Source organism: Tupaia chinensis, unplaced genomic scaffold (assembly GCF_000334495.1).
Source record: "Tupaia chinensis unplaced genomic scaffold, TupChi_1.0 Scaffold000499_1, whole genome shotgun sequence".
In the NCBI taxonomy this organism is placed as follows: Eukaryota; Metazoa; Chordata; class Mammalia; order Scandentia; family Tupaiidae; genus Tupaia; species Tupaia belangeri.
Genome location: NW_006160011.1, coordinates 509,328 through 532,341, shown reverse-complemented (window position 1 = coordinate 532,341; position 23,014 = coordinate 509,328). Strand labels below are relative to the sequence as shown.

At 37.2% G+C, this 23,014-nt stretch overlaps 1 protein-coding gene across 2 annotated transcripts in view; it reads left to right on the top strand.

The window, feature by feature from the left end:
* TOX3 (TOX high mobility group box family member 3) overlaps positions 1 to 23,014 on the top strand; it is a 135,383-nt gene that overhangs the window by 108,857 nt on the left and 3,512 nt on the right. For both annotated transcript variants that reach the window (XM_027774968.1, XM_006156546.3), the window contains exons 4-6: positions 9,176 to 9,445; positions 18,234 to 18,461; positions 20,021 to 20,101. In XM_027774968.1, coding sequence (XP_027630769.1) covers positions 9,176 to 9,445; positions 18,234 to 18,461; positions 20,021 to 20,101 — 579 coding nt within the window. The remainder of the gene's footprint in view (positions 1 to 9,175; positions 9,446 to 18,233; positions 18,462 to 20,020; positions 20,102 to 23,014) is intronic.

Below are 23,014 nucleotides of genomic sequence, written 5' to 3'. Positions count from 1 at the left end.
AAAGAGAGAGCTTATTTTGACTGCTAAATTAAAATAGAGGAGAGGAGGTTTAGAGTATAAACAGCAGTAATAGTGGAATTCCTCTTTAAAATTTTAATTTAGGACTAAATAAAATAAGCACGGAGTTGACTTTGGTAAAACAAAGGAGTTACAGGGTACAAGAGTAAAATACCATTAAGTGTTTGATAATAAACTCTCAGAAATTTTACTTACAAAGAGACCATTAATTAACTTTTGGGAAGACTGTTTTTTACAGAACTTTCATGTGTATGTGCATTTGATTATAACCCTAAAAGTAGTTATTAAGTAAAAATGATCTATTTCAGTGCAGATATTTTGATGAATATAAAGTTGGTGGTATGAAGGTCTGTAATTATCATTGGTATGCACTTGGCATAACTATATTTGTCTTGGGGTCTATTGGGGTTAGAAATGTCATAGCTAGGCATAACTATTTGATTGTTGTTAATTTAGAAATAAATTTTAACATTACTTTAGGATGTAACTAAATAATTGAGCATAACATTACTGGCCTGGATTTCATATGTGTAGTTACTCTGATCTGTAGTAATATAAAGTAATTTTTACTGATAATTGTTTAATTCCTCTATTTCTCAAGAAATATTGATTAAAAACTGGTATGGTGAAATATATTTAGTTGCTAATATATTTGGATTGCTTATTTCTTAATTGGGTGTTATTCTTCATTATGAAAACTTAATATTGGATCATTACAAAGGAAATGTATTTATAAATGTAGAAAGAAGGGAAATGAAACACATTTGCTTTAAAAAAATCTTTTACGTTAAAGTCAGCAAGGTGGAAGTAAGCACCGTTATAATGACTGAAAATAAGTTAACTGGACTAATCCACATTATGTTTAAAATTTAAAAAAAAATTTTTTTTTTTGGAGAGGTTTTTGCTATAGGATGTGTGCACTCACCAGAAAGACAGAGAGAGAGAGAGACAGAAAGCAAGAAATCACCACCCTGGGGGGATGACCACGTCACAATTCCTTCTCCTCTTGGGATGTTGGGCACACACGTACATGTGCCCGGCGTGAGTTTAAGCCATGGGTCTGGGACTCGAACCGCTGTCTACTACATGAGAGTCCAGCAACATAGCTACTACACCAACTGCTGGTCCCAAAAAACAATATTTTTACCTTTACAAAAGAAACAGCAACCAAAAAACATAGAGAATGTTTGAATATGTACCAATAAATAGGCAGTGCAAAGATAAATACCCACTGCTCGAGGCCTGGAAGGATGAGTAAGAAAGATGTAAATATGTAGAGAAGGTAGAATTTTCTTGGCTAAGGAAGTGACATGAGTTTTCATCACCCATTCTCTTCCTCCCTCCCTGCTATTACAGATGTATCTTTATGTGATGAATGGACATGGTCTTATAACATTGAAGTAAGGAAGTTTTTCACCTTTGGTTCTTTTTCAGTCTTGATTAAGTCAAGGAGGAAAGTCTCATTCCGGGCTAGTAAGACTTTCACACTTTTCTTTTGTCCTTAAATAAGACCTAGAGCTTTAAGCAGGCTCCAGTATTTACAGTAACTATATTGGTGTTATGTTCTTTTATTGGTATTTATTTGGCATTCCACTGGTCACAAATGATTCTGGTTTTTCATTTATGTTAATAAACTACAGTTTCTTTTGAAATTCAGAATTAGTCAGATTTTAGTAGTCTGTTCAAAGGGGCCAGCAGGTGACATGGTGGTTAAGGGTTCTGGAATCCCACATGGCTGAATGAGATTTGAGTCCTGGACCTGGCCACTTGCTTTCTCACATTTCTCCTCCCTTTCTCTCTCTCACTCTGTCCCTCTCTGATCAAATGAAAATATTTTTTTTTTAAAAGTTAAATAATTATTTAAAAAAATGGTTAAGGGTTCTGGAATCCCACATGGCTGAATGAGATTTGAGTCCTGGACCTGGCCACTTGCTTTCTCACATTTCTCCTCCCTTTCTCTCTCTCACTCTGTCTCTCTCTGATCAAATGAAAATAATTTTTTTTTAAAAAGTTAAATAATTATTTAAAAAAATAGTTCATTCAAATGATTAATATTCAGTACTAGACCAGAATTCAGATTAACACTGTAAGGCTATGAGGAACTGCTACCAGAAATATCCATTTATTTGTATTCTCTTTAAAAATATAAAAAAGACAAAGATCCTTTCATCGGGTGGAGAGAAAAGCAAGCCACAGCTGGGCACTTGCAACCCCCTCACACAGGACTACACAAATTATGAAGCGTTTGTTGAGTGTCATAGGCGTAACGTGTACTTATAAACCACTATAAAGAAGGCACTGCCCTTCCTTTTAGTGAAAGCATTTCATGAGATCCATGAACTGCCCACTTTTTTTTTTTTTAAGCTTGTTTGTTTCTTCCATGAGCAAGAGAGACATGGAGAGAGAAACAGAGAAGCTTGCTGTACAGAGTCTTCATGCCACGATCCACCCCTACTCAGCCAGCCCCAGACTCCCACGTAGTCGACCATAGTTCGAGTCCTGGACCCAATGGCTTAAACTCACGCTGGGGGCATGTGTGCAGATGCCAAAAAAATCCCAAGAGGAGACTGGAGGAGAAGGGATTGCAGCATGGCCATCCCCCTTGGGGGGTGATTTCTTGCTTTCTGTCTCTCTGTTTCTCTATATATCTCCAGCGAGTACATGCACCCACCTCTTTTAATTTAAAAAAAAAAAAAAAAAAAAAAAAAGATTTGACTTGTGAAAAAAAATCTTTTTTATTTTTAAGAGAGAGGTTTTGTTTGTTTGTTTGTTTGTTTATTTGTTTTTTAAATAGGATGTGTGCACTCACCAGAGAGACAGAGAGAGCTAGACAGTAAGCAAGAAATCACCACCCCAGGGGGGATGGCCACACTACAATTTCTTTTCCTCCACTTTCCTCTCAGGATCTTGGGTATGCACACAAATGCACCCAGCCTGAGTTTTAAGCTGGTGGGTCCGGTACTCGAACCGCGGTCGACTATGTGGGAGTCCAGTGATGTAACTGTTATGCTATCTGCTGGTCCCAACAATTTGAATCTTATTTATGTACATGATTCTTATTTTTAAGGACAGAACACAGACTTTGGATATTCACCCTTCCAAACCCCAAAAGATGATTTCTGCAATATTTGTTAAATTCAGTATTCTTAAATGAGAGGGATTTTGATATTTGCCAGTGTCTGGATATGTTTTGGTTTTCACAGTCTGGGAGAGGAGGGGAACTTACTGGGATCTTGTGGGTAGAGGCCAGAGATGCTGCCAAACATCCTACAATGCACAGGATACTCCTTCCCCCACGAAAAAGATCCAAACCCAAATGTCAAAACTGCTGAGGTTGAGAAACTGTTGTCTAATGTTGTCAACTAGAGGAGAAAAGGAAGAGTAAGTCTCTTCTAAATGCTGAGCAATTCAGGACATGATACATGTGAGCACCACATATAAAATATAATTGTAACAATTGAATCAAGGATATTCTTAATACCTTATACATCATTTTCAATGGAGAACTTCACATTCTTTTCTCTGTTAAGTATTTCCTCCCTGAACTTCTCCCATCCACTCTCGACCCTCTCTTACAGTCTCTAGTATTTACAGTTGTTCTCCCTGCTCTTATATCTTTGAATCTTTCCATTAATGCATGCATACTTAGAAAAACCATATTGTGTGCCAGAGAGATGTACAATTAAGTGTGAATAAGAAATATATGTGTGTGTGTTTGTATATGTGTGTGTGTGTATGTGTATATATATATACACATATATACATATATATATGTGTGTAATTGTGAAAAGAGTTGGAAACCCTAACAGCTTTCAACTTTTATTGTTGGATATGATAATGACAGTCTCTTAAAACCTACGAGTTCCCGTGCCTTTAAGTGATCACTGATAAATCTTTTAAGGCTAAATTTTAGTAAAAGAGAGATGATTTACAAAAACATATTAAATTTCATCAGCTCTACTTATGGTTATACATTTCCTTATATTGTCATTATGAATGGAAAAGCTATTGTGAGCTATTTTTGGCAAAATATCTGTAAATCATTGTAGCCTATAGTTTATTATAGTAAATTTATTAGTCCATTCTAAATTTTGTTTAGAGTAATGTTTAAAAGAATTGCATGGTAATTTCCTAGTCTTCAAAGATAAACACACTGGTATACCAGTATACTGTCATCACCAGCCTGTCACGTAGTAGGTACTGAATAAGTACTTTTTTCTTTTTTTTCTTCTTTTTTGGTTTTGGAAGCATTGTTTTTAAATTTTATTTCAAGTTCCTTTATACATTCAATCACATTATTTAGCTTGCAAAGTGAATATTCCAACATGTGTTCATTTCTCCCTTGTCCAGTTGATAATACTATAGAGTGATCTTCAACAGATAATACCCCATTTCTTTGTACCATTAATGCTATGCCTCTCTATTTTTCTCCTCAGTGTCCTTCCTCAGACTCTATTCCTGTACCTAATAAGTACTTTTAAACAGAGCTAACATTGTTTAAAATATGAATCCTAAGATCAAAGGTAATTTCACTTAAAGGTTAGGTTTTCAATGGAAATTTATTTGAGCTGTTGAGAATTGTCAGGTTCCCCAAGAGCATCCCTTATCTGAAATGCTTGGGACCAGAAGTATTTTAGATTTTGGATTTTTAAAAAATTGCATAATATTTTCATATACATAATGAGGTAGCTCAAGAAGAGGACCCAAGTCTTAATATGAAGTTCATTCATGTTTCACATATACCGTATACACATAGCCTACAGGTAGTTTTATACATTTTCGTGTTGCAGCGTTTTGACTGCATCCTGTCATATATGGACCTTTCCACTTGTGGTATTTGGCCAATGCCCCCACATTTTTTGATTTTGGAAAATTTTGGATTTTGGATTTTCTGATTAGAGATGCTCCACCTATAATTGGTGACCCTGAAGGAGTTTGAATTTCTAAAGAAATACTTGGACCATTAATCTTCTTATACTCTAATCCTCACTCATAGGATGATGTTATTGGATAACTGTGGACCGTGGTAAATGCTAGCACATTTTGATGTGTTGATTATATAGGTCTGAGATTATTTGAAAATACTGTAGAGGCCTTTGGTGTCTTGCCCTGTAGGAGATAAGAAAGAGAGGGTCAGCATTTTTTTTTAATTTAAAGACTGTGTTGACAACTCTTAAGTGTTGGCCAGGCATTTGCTCCACTACCAGTATTTTTCAGCAGTGGCTTTCATGCTGTCCCCACTACAGAAGAACTCTACATTTTTGTAAAAGAAATGTTACAAGGAATCTCTATAAAACACATGGAAATGGAGCAGGTTTCATTAAAGCAGGATAGTGGTGGTGGAGAGCCCAGATACCCATTCATCTCTCTTTCTGCCAACACACACCTCCACCATTGAGGATCCATGGCCCCACGGACATACTTTTCCCATTGAGCAATCACTAGTCAGCTTGGTGATTGAGGGAATCACTCTTATCTATCTAAGAATTGCTAGAGGGGCCAGCAAATGCTGTAATGGTTACATTGCTGGACTCCCACATGACTGACTGTGGTTCAAGTCCCAGACCTGGAGACTTGAAACTCACACCAGGCGAATGTACATGCATGCCCAAGATCCCAGAAAGAGAATGGAGGAGAAGGGATTACAGAGGGGTCATCCTTCTGGGGAGCGATTTTCCACTTCTCCTTGCACTGTCTCTGTCTCTCTCTCTCTCTCTGGCTAGCGCACATGCCCTATTGCAAAAACATCTTAAAAATAGAATAGCTAGAGAAATATTATCTAATTCAGAAATTGAGAAATTAAATCAGAAAGTACACATTAAGCTTAGCGTAAATCCTGGTATGTAGTAAACACACAGTGAAGATTCCTTTTTAGTAGAGTGAATTTGACCGTCCATCCCCAAGAACTCACAAGCAACCAGAAATATAATAAAGAAATAAATTGCAGGTAGAATTCAGAAAGTACTAATGAAGACAAGAAGACATGCTTCTTGGTCTTTTGTTTGACTATGAGATCTATCTGAAATTCTGTGGTCATGGGATGAGTCAGTCAAGCATCTGTATGTGCGATTTTCACAGACCTTGGAGCAAAGAGCGAGGGAACTCTTTTCTGTTAATGAGAAAGTTGCATAAATCAGATTATCATATTTCATGGCCATCACAGTTCACTCATTTTTATTATACAGTCAGAATTGAAATATTTAATTTAAGTGTGCTCTGGAAGCTGCTTGTAGATAGTTCAAAACATGTAGATTTAAATATCTCCAAAAGGACTGAAAATGCATTTTGAAAGATGAATATGGAGAGTGAAATTAAAATAAAATAAGAGAGCTTAATTACCAATAGTCGGGAGTAGAAGTGACATAGCTTCAAAAGACCATTAAATGGTGGCCAGATGATGACTTAGTGGTAAAATGTAATGCTTGGTGAGACTCAGATTGATCCACATGGGAAGGTTCCAGATTTGTGTCCAGAGACCTTCATGAGTCTAACAAGCATGCACTTTCCTGTGTGGATTGCCCCACAGCTCATTGCATGTTGTTTCTCATTTTTTTTTGTTTGTTTGTTTTTACTGCTGCACCATTATCTAGCCCTTAGATACACAAACTTAAAACACATAAGAATAATAATAACAAAAGAACATGGGCAGGTGAATAGATAGCTCAAGTTTTCTAGGAAAAATGGGTAAATTTTGTGGTAGTGCGCCAATCAAAAAAATTTAGAGTAAACTGATAACATACAATTCACTTTTGTGACCCAAATCTGCAGAAGTCCGCCTGCCAATAGAATGTAGTATTTTAGGAACAAGTAAAGAGGACATTGACAATGAGACAAGGAAGTGTGGGATTGTTCTGATATGTATGACACTTTTCTTTTAGCTTTAAACAGTAATTTAATAATTCAGAAATGATTAAGACATAGGAAAATTATATATTTAATATACAGTTCCAGCCATCATCTATTGATGTCTCAATGACTTGTGCTATCTTATATTTGTTTTTCCTCACTAAAGTAGTTTAGGTTTTTTATTTATTTTATTCTGTATTTTGGTCAGAGCTTGTCAAAACAGCATACTCCTGTACATGGAACAAGTTAAGACTCCCGTCTTCATCCCCTTATAATATAACCAATATTAGCAGTCAGGATATGCGATAGTTATTTTGCAACTTGGCTTTTTACTTACAGTAAATATCTTGAATATCACCTTAGGTCAGTGCTTCTCAACTGGAGTGATTTTGTTACCCCTCTCCCCAAGAGCAAAGTCTGGAGACATTTTTTTTATTGTCATGTCTGGCAGGGGGAAAGAGGTTGTATCAGCTTCGAATAGGTAGAGGCCAGCATGCTGGTAAGCTCCTACAAAACATAATACAAGTCCCCACAACAAAATCATCTGGTCCATATGTCAATAGAGCTGAGATTGAGAGACCCCGCTCTAAGTCAATACACATAAATCTAATTCATTATTTTTAAAAGACTTTCATAACACTTTGGAGTATGGCTAGACCATAATTTATTCAGCTAGTTTTCTTTGATAGAGTGTTTTATTTAGTGGCATTTCTGTATTTAACATTAGGAAACCAAATGTTCCAATTTAGTTATTTACAATTCATTCTGCTCTTCAAAGAGCAAAAAATAAGCCTTATCAGAAAGACTCAAAAGAGGAGCAGTTAAGAATTCATTGGCTTGTGTATAAAATTAGATTCTGGGTCACTGTGAGTCAAGAGAATTTGGTTTCAGTAAAATCACAGACTCACTCTAAATGACAAGTCTTGAAGTAAGTCATTTGAAAAGCAGGGCTTTATTTTTGATTTTTTGGAAGTAAAATAGAAGAAAGAAAGGAAGAAGGAAAGGGAGAAAGAAGAAAGAGAAAGAAAGAGAGAGAAAAGAACAAGCAAGCAACAACTATAAAGCCTTTTGTATGACTACCAAAAATAGAAAAGACTACTCTTGAAGTTAACTGCAATAACTTCAGAGGAAGCTATTTTTGGTGATGTCTCCCTTCTCTTTATACATATTTTTAAAAATCCATTAGTACATTATATCATAGTGTGTTGAACAAAGGAAAACAAAGTAGATTTAAATGAAAATAAAAGTGATATCCAATCCAAAATACATTGAATGACTTCCAGGTGCCATTGACAATGTAGTTCAGAATCCAAATGACCCTCTGGTTAACCACAGAGGGTTTTACAGAAAGGGTGCCCTAAAGCAAACAGATGTTTGCTCTGTGAAACCGGAGCTCTGTGCTCCTCTAGCCTATCCTCTGCACATCACGTGCGTCCCCGGCAGGATAAAATAAAGAACTGCTTCTTCCCCTCTCACAGGCCTGGATAGAGGGTGGTGAGACCAGAGCTGTGTGTGTGTGGGAAGGATGGCACACCAATTGGTGACCCCAGAAGGGTGAGTCTGTGCTTCAGCCTTCTTCCTGCCACCAGTTTCCTCAATAAGAAGCAAGAATGGAAAGTTTATCTTTCCTTTTGCTAATATAGGTTGAGTGTCTCTAATCCGAAATCTAAAATGTTCTAAATTCTGAAATTGTTCTGTTCAAGCACTGACATGATGCCACAAGTGGAAAATTCCAGCCCAATCTCAAGTGACAGGCAGGTCACAGTCAAAATGCTGCAATACAAAAATATTATATAAACTTATCTTCAGACTGTGTGTCTAAGGTGTATATGAAACATACATGAATTTTATATTTAGATTTGGGTCCCATTGCCAAGATATGTCATTACATACATGGAAATATTCTAAAAATTTTTTGAAGTCCAAAATCTGAAACATTTTTAGTTCTAAGCATTTCAGATAAGGGGTATATAACTGTTCATTTTTTAAAAAGTCATCCAGTGACTGTTCTATTGGGTTGTCAGAAAAGTCATGACATATTTTTTTCTATGTGAAAATGCCTCATGACTTTTCCAACAATCCAATATAATGAAATAAATAGCCTGGGCTGCATATTTCGGTTTTGCCCTTCTGACTTTTTAACTTTCTGACATGATTTCTTGTTTTTAGTAAATTGAGACCATCATTCTGCCATAGGTTCGGCCTATCAAGGTTGTAACAGGTCAAATCTTCCTTAGGAACTACTAACATATGAAGTTCACTGACACTTGGGAAAACTGAAATTCTGTCCCCCCTTGCTGTTGCTTTTTAGGATCAGAGCCACACACAAGTTTCACAGTACCGCCAGGATCCTTCCTTGATCATGAGGCCCATCGTGCACTTGGCCGATGCCGCGCGCTCTGGGATCATGCCTCCTGCGCAGCTCACCACCATCAACCAGTCTCAGCTCAGTGCTCAGCTGGGCTTGAACTTGGGAGGTGCCAGTGTGCCCCACACATCTCCTTCCCCTCCAGCAAGCAAATCAGCCACTCCTTCCCCGTCCAGCTCCATCAATGAAGAGGATGCTGATGAAGCCAACAGAGTAAGTTCAGATTGCCTTTATGCATCCTACCAGGGAATGTGGGATTACCCTCAGGCTCATGTCTTTGGATTTCAGTCATGGCATTACCTTTTTTTCCTTCATGGACTTGGAATAGTATTTAAGTTTATGATGGTTTAAATTTTTTCACTCTTTTACTTCTTCGTTTTATTGGGAAGTGCATTGAACTAGGGATTGGAAGATTTAGTTTCTCCTACTAGTTGTAAGGTGTTGGTCGTATAACTGAACACTTGTAGGCTTCATTTTCCTAATCTGCAAAAACAGAGGACCTGCACTCCCTTTCCAGAAATTCCCAGAAGTTATAACTGCTCTGGTTCTAAGTTAATGTCCATCTGAGGAAGTTTCATCCAGTTTTTGTGCTGAACTGTTGCCACATGTGATGGCCTTGCACCTTCAATCCTGTTTATCACTAGTAAATTCTAATTATTTCACACATTTTCTTTTGTCATATAAAATGTATATTTTTAAAATGCAGTCGTGTGTCACCTAACAAAAAAGGATAAATTCTGGGAAATGCAGTTAGACAATTTCATCCTTGCGCGATATCACAGAGGGTACTCGACCAAACTCAGATAGTGTATGTAGCCTATTACACACCTAGGCTATATGGTGTACTTTTAGGGAGCTACCATCATCTATGTGGTCCACTGTTGACTGAAACATGGCTATGCAGTGCATGACCTATTTGCATAACTTGAAAATTTAGGTGCAAATGTGACTTCCCTGAATGCCTAGAATGAATAACTTTTATGAAAAGACTGTAATAATTCATCATTCCTCATTAGTCACTCATTAGTACACCTACTCTGTGCTTAAGCACTTGACGTGGTTCTAGTAATACAAAGATTTATAAGAAAATTACTGTCCATGAGACGCCCCACGGGGGATGAATAGCATTGTTTAAACCAGCTCCAGATGTGATTAGTGGCATAATTGATGTATCTGGTGTGCTGAAATTGTAATCGATTCTGCTTGGGAGAGTGATTTGAGGAAGACTTTATAGAGAAGGTGATATTTGAATTAGGTCTAAGAGGATGCATAAAAGTTTGTGAGGCAGAAGAGAGAGAGGCCGGCATTCTGGTGGAATAACAGTGAATAGCGGTGGAAGTACATGCCAATTTATGGATATCGTGAAGTTTGATGTGGGGGAGGAGAGAAATAGGAGCTAAAGAGACTGCTTAGATGTGATGGTGCTTCTTCTGTGGGTAGTTGAGAACTGATGAAGTATTTGCATAGAGGACTGGCAGAAGCAAATTCATGCTTTCGAAAGGTAACTCTGACTATATAGAGAATGCAGTACAAAGGGAGGGATCAGAGCAAAGGGAGCCAATCAGGTTTCTTAAAAAGAAAATGTATTTATATATTTCTTCCATGAGTGAACGAGAGAGAAAGAGGCAGAGATACAGGTACCCCCAACAGGGTCTTCATGCTGAGATCCATCCCCAACCTCAACCAGCCCTCAAATCATGGGCGTGCGTGTAACCAGCATGTTCAGGGCTGTCTCTGGGTACACACCTGGAACCCACCCATGTGGGTCACCCTCACAAAGTGTTGCATTACTCTTGTGCCACTCTCCAGCCTCCAAATTCCATATTTTGATATAAAGTGTTTTCTTTGAGCAAAGGAAAGAGTAGACAGGAGGCACCAGATTAGTGAGACATTTAAGAAGAAGAATTAAGGTTTGGTGATCCACTGCAATTTGAAATAAGAGATAAATTGGATTTTACTTTGAGAGCCAATATGGATAGGATATTAATAAATGAAGAGATCAACCCAGAAAGAAGAGTGTTTGGGGTGTCTTTCCATCAAAGAGGAGAGTTTGGTATGAAACGGCTTGTATTGGAAGCACTTCTGTTTGAGCATAGGACTCATTTATTTTTGGACTACCGATTAAGGAAATAGGATATCTTAAAGAGTGTAAAGAGCAGATACAGGCCAGGATCCCTAGCATCTTTTATTTTGAAGTAGCAAGTGGAAGAAGAGGAGCTAGAGAGTGATGAGGAAAAGAAGAGGGAGGTTAGACTGATATTCAGAAAACAAAGGGATTTTAGGAAGGTGCGGTTTGGCCTATAGCAATAAATTAGCACCTTATTGGCACAGTGTTGGTAAATGCCCTAACAGTTTATACTCACACTCCCAAAGATTGCAGTGTGGTAAAGTGAGAAGTAATGGTTAAGAAATTGGAGGGTTGTGAGTAGGATACAGCCAGATGACAGCTGCCCATTACACATTCATGTGAATCCATTCACTCCACTCACATGTCTACTGGTCTGAACACTTAACCTCTGTACCAAACTGAAATCGTCATATTTGAAGAGAACCTTGTACGTCACACCTAGCTTGTTCTATGTGAAGTGTGTGTGTGGGAGGTCTAGGTTTTGTGTAAAGATAGGGACTCTAATTACTGTCTTTTTAAAGAACTTGAAAGGTTAAAATGATCATCAAGGGGCCAGCAGGTGGCATGGTGGTTGAGGTGCTGGCTTCATGCTGAGATCCATCCCCAACCTCAACCAGCCCTCAAATCATGGGCGTGCGTGTAACCAGCATGTTCAGGGCTGTCTCTGGGTACACACCTGGAACCCACCCATGTGGGTCACCCTCACAAAGTGTTGCATTACTCTTGTGCCACTCTCCAGCCTCCAAATTCCATATTTTGATATAAAGTGTTTTCTTTGAGCAAAGGAAAGAGTAGACAGGAGGCACCAGATTAGTGAGACATTTAAGAAGAAGAATTAAGGTTTGGTGATCCACTGCAATTTGAAATAAGAGATAAATTGGATTTTACTTTGAGAGCCAATATGGATAGGATATTAATAAATGAAGAGATCAACCCAGAAAGAAGAGTGTTTGGGGTGTCTTTCCATCAAAGAGGAGAGTTTGGTATGAAACGGCTTGTATTGGAAGCACTTCTGTTTGAGCATAGGACTCATTTATTTTTGGACTACCGATTAAGGAAATAGGATATCTTAAAGAGTGTAAAGAGCAGATACAGGCCAGGATCCCTAGCATCTTTTATTTTGAAGTAGCAAGTGGAAGAAGAGGAGCTAGAGAGTGATGAGGAAAAGAAGAGGGAGGTTAGACTGATATTCAGAAAACAAAGGGATTTTAGGAAGGTGCGGTTTGGCCTATAGCAATAAATTAGCACCTTATTGGCACAGTGTTGGTAAATGCCCTAACAGTTTATACTCACACTCCCAAAGATTGCAGTGTGGTAAAGTGAGAAGTAATGGTTAAGAAATTGGAGGGTTGTGAGTAGGATACAGCCAGATGACAGCTGCCCATTACACATTCATGTGAATCCATTCACTCCACTCACATGTCTACTGGTCTGAACACTTAACCTCTGTACCAAACTGAAATCGTCATATTTGAAGAGAACCTTGTACGTCACACCTAGCTTGTTCTATGTGAAGTGTGTGTGTGGGAGGTCTAGGTTTTGTGTAAAGATAGGGACTCTAATTACTGTCTTTTTAAAGAACTTGAAAGGTTAAAATGATCATCAAGGGGCCAGCAGGTGGCATGGTGGTTGAGGTGCTGGATTCCCACATGGCCAACTGTGGATCAAGTCCCCGACCTGGCATCTTGCATTCTCACTTTCTCTCTTGCTCTCTCTCTCTTTATCTCTACTTCTCTGTAGTGAGTGCACATGCCCTATAATAAAAGTTAATAATAATAATAATAATAAAATTAAATACATAATTATAAACATTCTTTTAAAAATTATTGATTCTGTCTCTTTGGGGTTAAGCTAGGATCTCTCACTTTCCCAACCTTTTTAAGTCAACTACACAAGTTTCTCTAGGAGGATTAATTCTGAGCTTTTATTTAAATGGTGAGAGTCTTCCTTTCTGATCTGTTTTTAAGTAATGATGATTAAGGCAGTCATGGTTATTCGAGAAGGGCATCAAAGACTGTTGATAGTTGAATATTATTTTACAGAGAGTGAAACTTAATCCCTTTCTTTTGGAAAAAGCTGCATTGGAAATTGCTTCCATCTTGCCATTGGTCATAGCATTATTGGTATTAACAGTGCCAAATTTTCTTTCAGGAAAGGAATATAGTTGTTCGACTCAATTAGAAAAATGTGTGGGGGCCAACAGGTGGTGTGGTGGTTAAGGGTCTGGATGCCCTCATGGCTGACCACGGTTTGAATCCTGGACCTGGCAGCTAGGGGTGTGTGTGTATGTGTGTGCATGTCCAGAATTCCAAGAGAAGAATAGAGGAGATGGGACTGAGACATGGCTATTCCTCCTGGGTGGTGATTTCTCGCTTTTCCTCTCTCTGTCTCTCTCCAGTGAGGGCATGTGCTCATATCAAAAACCTAAAATATAAATAAATAAATAAAGTTTGTGTGTAAAAAATTAGCAACATATTATATATACGTGTGTGTGTGTGTGTGTGTGTGTGTGTGTGCTTTATTGAAGGAAAACTTGGCTCCAATTGAAGCTTTAACTGAAAGGCATCTGACTCTTTTGCAAGTTCAGAGTCAGCTGTTTAATAGAATTAAATGAATCTCACTCATTCTAAGAATTTAGAAAAAAGAGTGGGGTCTATAGAATACTGGACTAATTGAGTGAGTTATGAAAGAAGGCATTTTGGAGGAGAGATAATATATGATTTAACACTAAACACCATCTGAAGCACATAAACTATTTGTATAAAGTATGGATGTCATTATCACTCAAATAATGCAGACAGGAGACCCACCTACAGGTAGGGCAGTTATTTCTTTTCTTTTTAAGGAATTATTCATTTAATTTTATTTATTATTATTATTATTTGCTGTAGGACATGTACACTCACCAGAGAGAGAGAGAGAGAGAGAGGGAGAGAGAGAGAGAGAGAGAGAGAGAGAGAGAGAGAGAGAAAGCGAGAAAGCAAACTGCCAGGTCAGGGACTTAAACTGTGGTTGGTCATGTGGGAGTCCACTGCCTTAACAACTACACCACTAGCTGGCCTCAGCCAGTCATTTCTTTTTTTTATTTATTTTAATTTTAATTTTATTTTTTATTTCATGTTCTTTTATACATCCAATCACATTATTTAGCTTACAAAGTGAATATTCCATCATGTGTACATTTCTCCCTAGTCCAGTTGATACTACTATAAAGTTATCTTCAACAGATAATACCCCATTTCTTTGTCCCATTAATGCTTTGCCTCTCTATTTTTTAATGTTTTGAGGTTCAGAGCTCTCAAAACTTACTGGTTTCCTCCCTAAGAATTTTGGATTATGTACCAAATGACCCTCACTCAGAAAGTAATGACACTCTAGGAAAATTTGAATTAGGGTTTAAGGCCACTAAAGCCATTTTGTTAGTAACTTTACTCTATCGTGGTTGATTTTGCCTCAGACTGGATTTAAAAACATTCTGTCAAAGACTTCAGGATGCTTGATGAGATTCACTGCAAAATTATCTTCAGTGTACTCAGAGTGTAATAGTGTAATCTAGGGGGATAAAACAAGGTGAGAAGATTATTTCCTCTACTTTTCTGATAAATATACGATCAATGAATATACTGAGTTGTCAGAAAAGTCATGACATGTTTTGCATAGAAAGAAAACTTTTCTGACAAACCGATAGATGATGGTAGCACACGAATATAAATAAATTCGGAGAGCTCTATCCCTATCATTTCTATGGTTCTGCTCTTCTGGAGCTCACATTGTGAATATGTGTGGCCCTGTGTGGATATATTCATGTGAGCAGAGCTACTTACCATATATAATAGAAATCTTACTAGTATTCTTGTTCATTTTGATGATATTAAGTATCGACTATTGTTCTTCTCTAGGTTTTTAATTTTATGGAGAGCCAATTTCCTTTCTCTAACATTTTCACATATTTACCTATTTTGTTATCCTGTTATTTTGAAAGTTACTGTTATTTTAGAAAATGAAGATGACCTTTTCTTTATTGTGCAAGTGCAGAGATTATGCAACTAATTTTCAGTTGAGTTCCTGGAGACTCATTAGGAAAGTAACATTCTGGTAAAATATAATAATTTAAAAAAAATCAGCCTCAAAAATAATCAATTCAGGGGGCTGGCAGGTGGCATGGTGGTTAAGGGCGCTGAACTCTCACATGGCCGACTGTGGTTCAAGTCTCGGACCTGGCGGCTTGCTTTCTTACTTTCTCTCTCTCCCTTCTCTCTTACTCTCTCAATCTGTCCCTCTCTGGTCAAGTTAAAAATAAATAAATAAAATAAATAAAGTTAAATTTAAAAAATAATCAATTCAGACCATTCATACATAAGGTTTGTGACTGTGACAAGGGACATCATTTAAAATACCTGAATTTGATCAACATCCTGAATAGTATTTAGGCTTTAATTCTAAAACCTCTGAAAATGTAAAATACTTTGTTTACGTGTATATGGTTAGCATAGCATATTTATAGCATCGCCTGGTACAGAGTGTTCTGTTTTTCATTACTCATAATTGCTATTTAGAGCATATGCTCTGAATGTATTGAAGATACTTCTGGGTGTGTGTGTGTGTGTGTGTGTGTGTGTGTGTGTGTGTTTTATTGAAGGAAAACTTGGCTCCAATTGAAGCTTTAACTGAAAGGCATCTGACTCTTTTGCAAGTTCAGAGTCAGCTGTTTAATAGAATTAAATGAATCTCACTCATTCTAAGAATTTAGAAAAAAGAGTGGGGTCTATAGAATACTGGACTAATTGAGTGAGTTATGAAAGAAGGCATTTTGGAGGAGAGATAATATATGATTTAACACTAAACACCATCTGAAGCACATAAACTATTTGTATAAAGTATGGATGTCATTATCACTCAAATAATGCAGACAGGAGACCCACCTACAGGTAGGGCAGTTATTTCTTTTCTTTTTAAGGAATTATTCATTTAATTTTATTTATTATTATTATTATTTGCTGTAGGACATGTACACTCACCAGAGAGAGAGAGAGAGAGAGAGAGAGAGAGAAAGCGAGAAAGCAAACTGCCAGGTCAGGGACTTAAACTGTGGTTGGTCATGTGGGAGTCCACTGCCTTAACAACTACACCACTAGCTGGCCTCAGCCAGTCATTTCTTTTTTTTATTTATTTTAATTTTAATTTTATTTTTTATTTCATGTTCTTTTATACATCCAATCACATTATTTAGCTTACAAAGTGAATATTCCATCATGTGTACATTTCTCCCTAGTCCAGTTGATACTACTATAAAGTTATCTTCAACAGATAATACCCCATTTCTTTGTCCCATTAATGCTTTGCCTCTCTATTTTTTAATGTTTTGAGGTTCAGAGCTCTCAAAACTTACTGGTTTCCTCCCTAAGAATTTTGGATTATGTACCAAATGACCCTCACTCAGAAAGTAATGACACTCTAGGAAAATTTGAATTAGGGTTTAAGGCCACTAAAGCCATTTTGTTAGTAACTTTACTCTATCGTGGTTGATTTTGCCTCAGACTGGATTTAAAAACATTCTGTCAAAGACTTCAGGATGCTTGATGAGATTCACTGCAAAATTATCTTCAGTGTACTCAGAGTGTAATAGTGTAATCTAGGGGGATAAAACAAGGTGAGAAGATTATTTCCTCTACTTTTCTGATAAATATACGATCAATGAATATACTGAGTTGTCAGAAAAGTCATGACATGTTTTGCATAGAAAGAAAACTTTTCTGACAAACCGATAGATGATGGTAGCACACGAATATAAATAAATTCGGAGAGCTCTATCCCTATCATTTCTATGGTTCTGCTCTTCTGGAGCTCACATTGTGAATATGTGTGGCCCTGTGTGGATATATTCATGTGAGCAGAGCTACTTACCATATATAATAGAAATCTTACTAGTATTCTTGTTCATTTTGATGATATTAAGTATCGACTATTGTTCTTCTCTAGGTTTTTAATTTTATGGAGAGCCAATTTCCTTTCTCTAACATTTTCACATATTTACCTATTTTGTTATCCTGTTATTTTGAAAGTTACTGTTATTTTAGAAAATGAAGATGACCTTTTCTTTATTGTGCAAGTGCAGAGATTATGCAACTAATTTTCAGTTGAGTTCCTGGAGACTCATTAGGAAAGTAACATTCTGGTAAAATATAATAATTTTAAAAAAATCAGCCTCAAAAATAATCAATTCAGGGGGCTGGCAGGTGGCATGGTGGTTAAGGGCGCTGAACTCTCACATGGCCGACTGTGGTTCAAGTCTCGGACCTGGCGGCTTGCTTTCTTACTTTCTCTCTCTCCCTTCTCTCTTACTCTCTCAATCTGTCCCTCTCTGGTCAAGTTAAAAATAAATAAATAAAATAAATAAAGTTAAATTAAAAAAATAATCAATTCAGACCATTCATACATAAGGTTTGTGACTGTGACAAGGGACATCATTTAAAATACCTGAATTTGATCAACATCCTGAATAGTATTTAGGCTTTAATTCTAAAACCTCTGAAAATGTAAAATACTTTGTTTACGTGTATATGGTTAGCATAGCATATTTATAGCATCGCCTGGTACAGAGTGTTCTGTTTTTCATTACTCATAATTGCTATTTAGAGCATATGCTCTGAATGTATTGAAGATACTTCTGGGTCTCATTAATCAATGTTCTAAATGCTAATCTCTGCTGTCCAGTTAACGCTGAGCAAATTTGCCCCTCCCCCGCATTTGCTGGTGATTCATCTGTTGATGATGCTTAACAAAACCTTAAAAGAACAATTGTGGATCTGAGTAAGTCTTGCTGCATTCTCTGCAAGTACATTTTAGGCAGTGAATTTTCTTCCTGCTTTGCAGGCCATTGGAGAAAAAAGAGCTGCTCCAGATTCTGGCAAGAAGCCCAAGACTCCAAAGAAAAAGAAAAAGAAAGATCCCAATGAACCACAGAAGCCAGTGTCAGCATATGCCCTGTTTTTCAGAGACACACAAGCTGCAATTAAAGGTCAAAACCCCAATGCAACCTTTGGAGAGGTCTCAAAAATCGTAGCATCTATGTGGGATAGCCTTGGTGAAGAACAAAAGCAGGTGAGGCAAAGGTCCATCTTAGCTGTGTATGAAAAAGTTATTAGAATATTCCTCGCACCTTCCCAAGTGCTTGCGTTCACTTAGTATGATTGCCCCTTATGAAAGCATTTCTAAGCTATGGAATTAGAAAACACAAACATATTAATCCAAACAACTCTCCAGTTACATTGATTTCTCTGTCAGTTTACGAGTGTGCATGTTCAGAACCCATTCAGAGGAGGGTTGGAAGAAATCCAGGCAGTGTCCTGCAAGCATAAACTTTTGATGATAATCTTTTCATTTTAAATAATGTGGAATTTTTTTCCTTTTGTTCAAAAAAGGCACTACAAAGGGATTAGGTCCATCCTGCCTGCCTTTCCATTGATCATCTTTCTGAACCCTCGTGCTGTCCTGGTGGGTTTCCAAACTTTGAAGCCTCCTCTGCGTGTCTCATTATTGTCACCAGGCATTTGAAATTTTATTCCAAGTTCATTTTAAAGCTAGACAGTCTGTGAGGTATTCAGAGATTAGCCATGCTGGTGGGAGATAACTTCCTTGGGGGTTTAGTCTCCTCTTCTTCCCCATGCAACTACTCTACATAAATGAACAGAAGAATGGGTTCCTTGGGGGTCGGTCCTCCTCTTGCTCCTTGCATGAAACTCCAATTACCATTAATAGGAGTTAACTTTTACATAGCCACAGAAGAATAGACCCCTAGATGTGATAAAATAGAACCATTGTTTTCAGAATGAAAAGTGGAAAACCCTTGTTTCTCCTTGCAAATCATGAGCTGTTTTATGATTCATTCCTATTACCTTGTTTCATTGGAATGGCGTAACTCTAGAATTATTTTCCTGTATGCTTGTTTATTTATGTATATAGAAGACCGATGTTCTATCCCAGAAATGTAATTACAAAAGGCTGAAAAATTGCCACACTTAGCTTTCAGATTCTGGAGAGAAAGATAGTTGTGGTTTGGTCTAACAGGCATACGTGAGTCCATTTAAGAAAGAAGCCCAAATCAGGTCTAATACACAGGACTGATTTAGGTAGCTCATTGGCCTCATCAATGGAAATCTCCCATCATTTTCTATTTCCAACTGTTTTTTATCCTCCAAAAGAAAACCAAGGTGGGAAAGACCATCCGTCATTTCTCTCTTGTCTCCACACACTCTACTTGTTGCTGTTGTTCTGTTATCCTCTGATTTGGTGCAGTTTACAAACATGTGTGAGGGAAAGAAGACATTGATGGAGGAACTCATCCTTTCCAAAATGTAAGCCACATATACAGCCAAGTTTTCCCTTCTCTCTACCATATTTACTGCCCTAGCAGTTCTCAACAATCTCTGTTGCAACCTGAAATCCATTTCTCATTCATGATGGCAAACATCAATAGCGTGCTCCAGCGAGCTTTTGTTTTGTTTCCCTATCTCTGTGCATGTGTGAACATTCAAAAATAAAGATGAAGAGGCCAACTTTTTATGCGAGATTTGTTTATGTGACCTCATTTGTACAGCACTTATTTTATCGCTGAGAATTTATATGCTAAAGGTGGTGTGCTAATTGTGGTCTTTTAATAGGTATATAAAAGGAAGACAGAAGCTGCCAAAAAAGAATACCTGAAAGCCCTGGCTGCGTACAGAGCTAGCCTCGTTTCCAAGGTAAATCTGAAAGGGGCGGCCAGTCTCTGAAATCCTGTAGTTAACAATGTAGAAAGTAGCCCTGAAGCACTGAAAACAGAGATGTGACTTCCCTAAGAGTTGATAAAAGAGGTTCTTGAACAACTCATAAACTTACTTGTTTCTATTAGAGATGATCTGAGTGATAGCATGAAAAATAGGAGTTCATTTAAGTTGCCGAATCTAAATTACTTCCAAAAGATTCACTGATATTTCTATTTATGTGTGTAGCTGTATAAGTAAATTTGAAATAGCTTCTTAGTCTTTTTTTGCGGGGGGTGGTGGTCAGGGACTGAGCTCTGTATTAATGTCATCTATTTAGAGTAGGAAGTACATTTGTCAGGGATCTTTGGACACCATATCATAACTTCTCCAATGGTTACAGTATTATAATAGGGGAGGTTGTGTTTTTGACCAAACTCTTCCACATCATATAAATAAATAAACTTCATGATTATTTAAAATAAAGTTATGCTCCAAATACTAAAAAAAAAACAAACCTATATGTATTATACATAGAGTATACAATGGACTCTGATGTATTCTAAGATGCATCAATAACCCAAACAAATGTCACTCTAGGTTACTATTACCTTAATCCAAAAGGAGCATGAGCTGTTGCATTATATATTTTTTAACATTAATTGACACTGTTTTCTGCCTTCCTAGAATTCAGAGAGTCTTCGGGGAGGATAATTAGATTAAATATGTTTTTCTTCTTGATAAATTGGTTCTGGCAAACAAGAGATAGTTTCATAGTTATTGCCGCTATCTCAAGTACAACACGGCCTCAAAGCCATCTTGAAAAGGTTTCTTCTCTTGTTTTTTTCTTCTTCACTTGAGTTGTTTCTTCTTTATATTAAGATCTACTATTAGCAGCTGCTCAGAATAACATCAACAAAATTCCCTTTGCCTTGGTTGACAGCTCTCAGGACACTTTCAAATTCATTAGAAAGAAGAAACATTTATCAGGTCAAGAGTGAAATTTTTTTCTGAGACTCTGGAAGGCATGCATTGGAAGATACTGATCCTCTGCTCAGATTTGCGCTTTGGCAGAAAACAGCTGATAGTGTGGGTTGCAGATGTTAAGAATTGAGGCATGGTTGGTGGTTAATTAGATGGAGTGACGTGAATAGAGTAACAGTGTGCATGTACTTCTTAAGTGGGTCATTTATTCATTCATTTACCCATAAGCAGGTATAGGTGATCTTTGTGCATTAGAGCATGAATAATTGACCATACATGGATTTAAGCCAAGAACTAATATCTCAAAGGCATTCAGGAAATAGCACCTATGATTGGGCTCACCAAGTCCATAACTGACTTAGATGTGACTTAAAAGTTATACATCATATACTAGAATCAGGATTCAAAAATATTTCTAAATGGAATTTGATGACATTAAAAACAATTTGGGGAAAAAATACAGAGGTAAGACATTTGTGGGACACAGATATGGTTTATTATCTGTTGGTGAAGACATGTATAGTATTCTCAGCTGGGCTGGACTGAGATGCATATCATGCTGGATAAAGTCTCTTTACAATCTAAATGATGTATAGTGATTAAATGTATAAATAATAATACAAAATAAATAAATAAAGTTAAATAAAATATTTTTTTTCCAAAAAAAAGAATAAAACAGAAATACTAGTTTGTTTTTTTGTTTTGTTTTTTTTTTGAGGGATTTTTGCTCTAGTGTGTGTTTGCTCACCAGAAGACAGAAAGAGAGAAATTACCTCCCAGGGGGGATTGCCCACACTGTAATCCCCTCTTCATTTTTCTCTTGAGATTTTTTTGGACATGTGCACATGCCTGGGATGAGTTTCAAGTCGCCAAATCCAAGACTTGAACTGTGGTTGACCACATGGAAGTCCAGAGCCTTAACCACTATGCCACCTGCTGGCCCCTTTGCTTTTATTTTATTTTTTTTTCTTTTTTTAAATTCAGAAAATGCCGTTTAAGAGAATCCTAAGTTTATAGTTAGAGGCCTGAGAGGGACCTAAAATAGTCCCTGAGATATAAGTTTAGAATCATTTCAACCTGAACCCAAAGTGTGAAAGAGCTGCTAATACAGTGACTTCACAGGAAGCAGATTCTAATTGTACAGGGTGCTCATCAGACTACATCTGAAGAATTGGTTTGGTTTTGGACGCCACCATTTAAAGAGATATAGTGACGGATTGAAGGCCTTCCAGAGTTTCCCCTATGATGGTGAAGACCAAAAAATCAAATCATATTAGAATAATTGAAAGAATTAGGGAGGCAAAGACTTGGGGGCATATGATCTTAGTCTTCAAACATATGCAGACTATCATATAAGGCAAATTAAATTTGATCTCTGTGCCCTAGATAAAGGAACTCATCCAAGGTAAGGTAGCAGCGAGTAAGATTTCAGCCTCAAAGTCAGAAATAACAATAGGGCGGCATCATATGTGCATTTTAGCTTATAGCTGTATGTGCAGAGCCTGGGATCCCTTCCTCTAAGATGCAGCTCATCACTTTCAATCTTCACAACAACCAAAGAAACGAATAGATGCCCACTGTTAAACTGTGAGGGAGCGACCTGCCATTAGGGAAGTGACATCTTAAAAGCATAGTGGCACAATTTGCCAGGTGTCTAAATAGACATGTTGCTCGTGGCTTCCTCCTTAAGACTAGCTTGGTGATTTTTAAATATTATAGTATTTAAGAAGTATGTACATGCTTATATACAAAATTGTATATTCTGCTTTGGGGGTAATTTAATGTTTTTTTTTTTTTTAATTATGGTGACTGTTTACACGTGTCCGCTTACCCTAAGACATTATAATGTAATATGCAGCCTCACTGAGCTTTTGTGATGCAGAGAGCTGTTTTCTGAAGAGTGGTGTGTTACATTCATGACATATGTTC